This window comes from Merops nubicus, unplaced genomic scaffold, assembly GCF_000691845.1.
Source record: "Merops nubicus isolate BGI_N331 unplaced genomic scaffold, ASM69184v1 scaffold7315, whole genome shotgun sequence".
Classification (NCBI taxonomy): Eukaryota; Metazoa; Chordata; class Aves; order Coraciiformes; family Meropidae; genus Merops; species Merops nubicus.
The window spans coordinates 85414-93581 of NW_008608922.1; the positions used below are offsets into that span (position 1 = coordinate 85414).

Below are 8168 nucleotides of genomic sequence, written 5' to 3' on the forward strand. Positions count from 1 at the left end.
AGCCCTGCCACCCCTTCGGCCTCCACGGGACGCCGTCTCCGTGGCGTGCTACGTACCTGACACTCGTGGGGTTTCTCTCCTGTGTGTACCAGGTAGTGCTTCTGGAGGTGAGCCAGCTGTGTGAAGCCTTTGTTGCAAGTCTGGCATTTAAATGGTCTCTCTCCGCTGTGTACTCGCAGATGCACCTGGGGAGAAACAAAAAGCAATTAACAATTTGCAGTTTCCAGTGCTGTAACAAAAGTACTTTCAGATGTTTCCTAAAGTCATCAGAAGATGCCTGTTGCCAAAATACAATATTATCTCGTTAACGAGGTGGTGTCAGTATTGAAACACTGTCTTCACAACCACGCTTTCTTGCTGGGGGGCAGGGGAAGGCCTCATATTAAACCCAGACTGATAAAGAGGCTAATGAGCAAGGGAGGCCCGTCCCTGCTTCCCCTAGATAAACCCCAGGGAGAAACCAGAGCCCTCCATGAAGGCTCACGCCTTATCCTCCACTGCCTACCTTAAGATTGGAGAGCTGGCCAAAGGTCTTGGAGCAAACGTTGCATTCGTACTTAATCTTCCCATTCTGCTTCTTCAGTGGGTAAGGGAGGGTTTTGTAACCGGTCACATTCCTCTTGCTTTTAATGAGATTCATGGCTTCTTCACCGCCGGTGGCAGCCAACACCACTGAGGTAGGTTTAGGTTGCATTATGTGTTCTGAGCTGGCTGCGGTGCCAGCTGTGGGTGACCCGCTGGTTGGGCTGCATGGCTTGTCCTTCATGCTGGCAGCGGCGCCCGTGATAGAGAAGGCACTGTTAGGTGCTGGTATGAGGAAGTCTCTTGGATGATCAGGCTGCAGCAAACGACGGCCTCCTTCACTGGGCAACGAACTGGGGAGCGTGGTGGGGTTCAACATGTGGTGGGAAAGGCTACCTCCGCTGAGCAGGTTGCCATAGAGAGGATACATCCTTGGGAAGAGATTGAAATTGTTGATGCCATTGATATTGTTCAAAGCGCTCAGGTTATTACAGCTCATATTGAACGGAGGTAACAGGAATTTGGGGTAGTGGGGGTTATAGGACGGCAGAAAGGCAGGTGGGAGGTGGCCAGGGGGTGCGTATCCAGGATAAGACCCCAATCCTTCTGAGCCGTATGATCCGTTCAAGTAAGGATACGGCTCTCTGTGCTCTTGGGAAGTAGGTGCCAGAGGTGAAACCGTGACCCCCGGACTGCTGTGAGGGCTTGAACTTTTTAAACTTTGGTCTGGGCTGCTCCTCCCTGAAGGGCTCGGTGTAGTAGATGTCTGGATGGGTGAGTGAGTAATGTAGCTGGGTCTGTCCATCCCGTATGCCAAGGAAGCTTTCAGATACTCTTCTGGAATGTGAGGTCGGATGGGGTAGACAACTCGAGGGAAGAAACACCTCTCCGGGCTATAGTTCTTACGCAAATCATCCAGCTCTTTTTCTGGAGTAACTGGTGAAATGTTGGTCTGAAAGAAGTCTTTTGCTTTTGGAGGATTGGATTCCATTTTCAGGATTTCTTTCACACTGTGCTCCTTCTTTGGGGTGCTTTTCTGATAGAGCTCGTCTTTATCAGCACTGTGCTGCTTTGGATTAACGTGGGTTTGTGCTGAAACACAAAGACAAGGTAATGATTACTTAGATACGCCACAATCTAACTCCTCCAAGTTTAGTGGGAAGGAAGGAGGGGCCACTCTCAGAGATAAGCAATCGTTAAACTAAAAAAAAAAACTTCTTCGTGAAGAAATGCCTGCTGGTACGGTTAACGAAAAGCACTGTTAATTTGAGGGATACCAGCTAGTACATACAGATCTGGATGATGATTCATTTGCAGAGCGCTAGTCACCACTTTGCAAACTGATTTTACCTCTCTTCCCCCTTATATTTGACTAGCTTCACCACTGAATGTCTGTTTAAGCAGATTTCTAACAAATGCACCACCAGGCATTTGTTCAGGATACAGGTTTAACAGAAGGACTTTGCAGAAGCTCCCAGAAACGTTCCTCGCTGAAGTAACGAGCCATGACAAATCAGCTTTTGCCAAACCACAGCAGTCGCTTCACCAGCCAGTTCAATTACTTACAGTACCAAAAAAACCCCATGGCTGGCTAGGATGAAAGCCTTCTTCAAAGAGAAGGTATCCTCCATCAGTAAACAGATCATTACTCATTAAATATACTGCTTAGGAACATCTACAACAAAGCAGACTATTTACTGCAGATTTCTGTGGCATTCGGTCTATGCAAAACTCCTCTGCTTACAGCTGTACTTTATAAAAAAAAATGCTGAAGCAAAGCAAAAGAAAGCAAGACTGGTTGGCTCCAGCTTAAGTTGAAATGTACTTTAAGAAAAAAGGAAAAAAGAAATATGTATTTAGAAGTATATGGAAGCTAGCATCCATTTGGCTCAGTTCGGTGCATACGCCATTTATTTGTATTCAAAGACTCTACCTTGTTATCTGGACATAATGTAATATAAACAGTACATGGAAAGATATCTTCAATAGATAGAAAAAGAAGTCTGCTTTTATCTAATCTCTCACTGTTAATAGTTATATAATCTTGAAATGATGACTTGTAAGATATTTTATTACAGGGGAAAAACTGCAAGAGGTTTCCTATTCATGGTTAGTTATGTACAAGGTTTTCCATCAGGAGGTACAAGTCAATGCCAACAGGCATGTGACTGAAAAGCATCACAGCCCTTTAGCCAAGTTTCTGCTTCTGTGACTGACTGTTCTTCACTAACTGACGTGAGAAACAGTTATTTCTGATTTTTGGAGGACCAGCTGAACCCAGTGAGGGAGACTGGAACGCGCAATGACCACACCGCTTTCAACATGGATTCTTTGCTTCACTATTCACTACCCTGATGGAATCTATCATTTGGCAGCATTACCCTATAAGGCAAACAGGCAGCCATTTATTAAACGTGTCCAAGAAAACAGCTGCCTTCAAAGCTCGCTTCTACTCACACCAACCCACTCTTACATTAGCATCCTCTTTCCAACAGCAAAGCAGCAAGCAAATTCAGTTTAAGATATGTGGGCAGTTTGTGTATTTTCAAGTTGCAAGGAAGTGCAGCTGAATAGAGTTACGTTCAATTAAAATACTTATGATAAAACACATACACACGTTAAGTGTGCAGATAGCTTCACTATTATGTATCTCCATGTTAAAGTTTAATGCAGAGCTGTTTCAAAAATAAATGAATAGCATGTTGCACTGTCTCGCATTAAAACACACCTACTTTCCTTGGTCATTTTGTCTCTACTTATGGACTGCTAACTCGTTTTCGAAATGTCCACCCAGAGTTTTAGCTATAACATAGAGGCCCTACTAGGTTCAAGAAGCTCCACAATGGCACTGTGGATAATATTATCTACATCTTCTTATCAGCTGCCTGTCACCACGCCAGCATCTCAGAGCAAACATTCCTGGTGACACTATCAGCACTGGGAAGTATCGAGACCGGGAAGTACTGAAAGTGGGGCGGGGGGGGGAAGCAGGACTTGTGAAGCCTTGCAGCAGAGAAAAAAAATAAATACCACCTTATCAAGCCCATATCAGTTTCTCAGTGGGGTTTGTTGAGCAGGAAGTTCAAATTGACACTTTTCTCTTTTGAAGAAAAAAAAATCGTGGGGGAAGGCAAGAGGAAGGAGTGCTGGCGCTGCTGGAGAAGTGAGAGGGGCGCCGGGGCCACGTCAGCTGGAGGCAGAACTCCCGCTGCCCCACGGGCGCAGGACGTACGTGCCTCACGCCGCAGCGAGCCCGCGAGGGACAGAAAGGAAGCTCACACCAAGAACCTAACTTTCTGCGTGCAACAGCCCCACATCCCCGGACAGGCTGACGATAAGTGCTCTTTCCTTCCCTTCAAAGTCTTCCTGGTAAAGCCTTTCCTCCTACTAATTTCCATGTACAGACAGAAGTTGCACTACTTAAAGATTATTTTTCAAGACTTAACTGATAGCTTTCTTTAGTTTGCAAGCTATCTTTGGTCAGGAAATTGCCTCTTGGCTTTTTCCCTCATTACCTGAGTGCAAGGGACACTTGGGAACACCAAAAAGATCAAAACAGAAACGAGCATGTCAGCACTGTGTAAAATAAGAGAAGGTAATGTTGGGGGCCAAGGAGAGGTTCTTAAGTTTTATACAGAACATGGATTTAAACGAGGGCTGAAACTAGCTGAGATGTTTACAACCTTTCTTGTTGCTCTTAACAGACCCATACTTCAAAGTTAAGGAGATACATTTCTTAAAAACGGATTTTTTATTTTAAACTTGTGATTTTTTAAGTTCTTACTGATCACGTTTCCCTCCCACTCCCTTATACATACACATACACTAAACACGGGCACATACTCTTCCAAGATGTGTCTAGTTTCTGTGGTCAAAAAGATACACAGAGAAGAGGTTCATGATAAAACAAGACCAGCGCAGCTGCGTTTGGAAGTTACTGATCTGAGGGGAGAGAGGGAAAAAAGAAAGAAAAAAAAACCCAGACAGGCCTCTTCAGGAGCCTGATCCACTTCTAACCGACATCAACAAATTATTCACTCAGGTCTGAGATTAGTGAGTGCGTGCAAGAGGTAAAGGGACAAAACTCCTGTTACTTTTAAGTATTAATAACACCGGAACGGAGGGGCTCCCTGAAGTCACTCCAGTGTGGGTGTTCCAGCCAGACTGCTGCAGAGCTGCAGGCTTTGCTCTCATTTCTTATGCTCCAAGCTGTAGCCTGAGAAAGGCTGCGTAAAAACGATGAGCTGGGTTTTTTTCTAAAAATTTGAAAAACAGTTGTAGGCAGACAGTAATTTCAACAGTAACTTCAGGAGCGAGATGTTACTGAACACTTCAAGTGGCAGAACTTAATTATGCCGATTCACATTTTTGATCTAAATTAAGCACCTCTTTTGCTAGTAGGAAGAGAACCTCGAAGTTGTGAAGCAGGCAAAACTAAGAGTGTTTCCACTCAAAATGAGAATGGAGACCAACATCTAGAAGTATATAAATTGATCATCTGTTTTCTAAATGTGTCCAAGGCAGGGTGACATGCCTTTGAAAACATTTTACTCAGAGAGGGTCTTTAAGGGAGCCTTCAAATAATCCTCAATATTAAGTCAACTTTAGCCCCCAAATTCAGGTTTTCTGAAGACAACCTTTCATATAATTTCAAAATCATTTTCCTTGAGCCCCTTTCAAGATTCCAGGAGGCATTTTTAAGCAAGTGCAGATGTTTCCTCTTAACCCAAACAGAAAAGCTTCAAAACCAGAAAGTGAAACTGCCCATAAACAAAAGGGAAAGCGAGTGGCAGGGCTCAGCTAACGGCCAGTGTGTCAGGGCCAGCAGGAAGAGGAAAAGAATAAATCATATCTAACAAACAAGCATTAAAAAGTTAATCACCACAGAATCTGAAAGACTTTAAACAATACCTGTTAATGAAAAAAAAAAAAAAAAAAGATTGCCAAATGTTTTGTAAACATGCAAACTGTCTTCTCTCAACTCAGGCATTTTTTCTCAAGCTTGACCAAAAGATGTCACCTGCCTGTGCTTGACTGAGGAGCCAAACATGACACGAGCAGCAGGAAGTTGCATCATAGGATTGCAATACGTGAACATTATTATCAAATAGTCATGTCCTGAGTCAATGCAATTGTTTGGTGTTTTTTGGTTTGGTTTGGGTTTTTCTAAACTCTTAACCTATCTACCCTCCACCCAACAATAATCTCCTACAATGAGGTAGGAATGAAATGCTGAACTATGTGGAACCTCTGAAGCAAATTTCCTTGGTATGTTTGCCAGCTGAAAAATAACGTATCACAGACTAAGAGACAATCTGAGGGCCCAGCTGAATGAGGTTAAGCACATCTAACAAATCACTGAAAATTGATTTTTTGGCCAGCAGAATATAGACATGTTGTGCTGTCACGCTTAAAACCATTTACTGGACAATGGCACTATCTGAAAGTAACACGCCTCAAATCCTGGTAGGAAACATCAGTGGCCTCAAAACATGCAGGAAGGAGAAGGGGATTGTTTGAAAGGAGACTGACTTTCCACCACTGGGATAACGTGGAGTCTTGCCTCTACCACCGTTGTGCAACTCCTTGCAGGCACTTCAACATCTACTGGAATGGAGCTCCACTTGGAGGCAATCATGGCCGTGAAGATAGGTGTGTGCTTCAGCGTCTGAAGGACTGGGTCAAAGGCCCCAATTGAAGAAAACACAGAGGACAGGGTTAAACCCATAACTAAGTACATGCCTAATTGCTGGCTTGAATCTGGATGCTTTCCTTCTACGGCACAAATGAACTAATGCTGGAGAAGTTACCTTTAATTTGAAAGTTTGCTGTTATAGAGGCAAGTAGATGTTATACATGGATATTTAAGTTTATTTATGCTCTAAAGTGGTAGTTCTCTCATTTTTGAGGCCACTAATTACAGGAAATAAAGCCAGAGAAATTCTGGCATCCCGCTCGGGTACTTGAAGAGGAACTGAGGTGCTGAACTGCAAGACCGTGATCCCCAAACCCCTGAGGCACCTAAAGCAGCTGCCTATATTTTTAGTTGGCAGGCCTGGAAGCTCTCCACAGGTGTGTGTCCCGGGTGGCCTCTCTTGTGCCGGGCTGGGCAACCAGCCAAGGCACAGCTCTTCCTTCCAAAGCCTCCTGCGGGCACTGGCACGCTCTGCACACCCAAGATGCGTCAGAGGGAGGGAGCTGAGTGCAACACGCCACGGCCACGGGCTGCCAGCACTGCTGCCCCAGCAGGACAGAGCTGACTTCAGCCTGTGGTAGGACCTGTACCCCACCTGTCTCTCCGTTTTCCTCAGAGGCTGCCAAAACCACCAGCCAGGAGCCAGGAGAGGTGGCAATGCTTGCCTGTTCCTCTGAAAGGAACCTCTGAAAGCTGTGCCACTTTAAACTCCAAATTACTAGCGGTCATTTTGGCTGGAGAGGGCTCTCCTGACTTTCTAGCAGGTGGAGGAGGTGATCTGTGAGGGGTGCCCCCAAGCAGGACTGCATTAAGAGGTTTTGATGGGGCAAAGCCCCATGTCTGCAGCAAGTGCAGGATACCAGTGATTTGAGGACAGGCCTTCTGCACTTTGTTCACAGGTGAACACAGTGTGAGGGCACCCTGGCCATGCCTGCCATAGAGAGAGAGGCTGGAGAGGCAGCAGGACACTCGCTGCCTTCAGATTTGACTAGAAGTGGCCTGGGAGGAAAGGGCAGAAGAAATCTGAATGGTGCTGACACTTGCTTTAAACTCACCCGGATCCCGTACTAACACTGAAAGAAACCACCCCTGCTTGCACTGTTGCTATAGGGCCCTCAGCAAATACGCATCTTGGTGAGACCTCTGGACTTTTTTCCATACTCTTCAAGAAAGGGCACCGAAACTTTAGAAAACCTCACTCTTCATGGTACCTGTAAGGCTTCCAGCCCCATTGCAGGCTTTAGGCCTGAAAGTGTTTGTCACAAAGATGAGAGGAAAAGATTAAAAAAGGTGAGAACTTCTCATTTTTCTGAACTGCTAGTTTCTTTAGGTGAATAGGGCTAACAAAGTTTCTAAATGGTTTAAACACAATTGTCTTTTAAAAGATGAAGGGATATTTTGACCTCAGAGTCTGGAAAGGCTGCTCTTTCAAATGTTAAGCCTGAACCACAAAATTTGTTCAAGATCCGGTCTTGTAAAATCCACATATTGAGCCTACTTTTACTAAAACACATTATTCTGCATGTCTAGACACCCCTAGTCGTGACCTGAGTAAGAGCAACCAGGTAATTAGCTGACACTTTACAAATACATTCCTTGCTACTTCTGCAAGTCAACCTAAGACGCCAGCTGATGCAGGAAACTAAGGCTGAGTTTGTGTATCCTCCCAGCTAATGGCCAAGTGTGTCTGACTGGGTCCTTGCAACCTCCTCACCCACATGAACCCTCAATGCCCTTATCTCATCCCACCTGGAGGTCCCACTGAAAAGCCAACAGTTCATCATATCAAGAAATAAAACTGCACAGCAAGTGGTGAAATGACGTATGTGCACAGACAACAGAATCAGTGAGATACTTTTTGAGTGCAGAATACAGCAGAATAGCACATCCCCTCCCTCTCCTTCTTCTACCATTAAGGGAAAGCAAATTATCTTCTATAATTTGTAGGGAA

At 44.8% G+C, this 8168-nt stretch overlaps 1 protein-coding gene across 1 annotated transcript in view; it reads right to left on the reverse strand.

The window, feature by feature from the left end:
- The window catches only part of PRDM1 (PR domain containing 1, with ZNF domain), a gene marked incomplete at its 5' end in the record, with an annotated part of 10522 nt that overhangs the window by 999 nt on the left and 1355 nt on the right, over positions 1–8168 (reverse strand). The window contains 2 exons of the mRNA XM_008940419.1: positions 32–185; positions 506–1614. Coding sequence (XP_008938667.1) covers positions 32–185; positions 506–1614 — 1263 coding nt within the window. The remainder of the gene's footprint in view (positions 1–31; positions 186–505; positions 1615–8168) is intronic.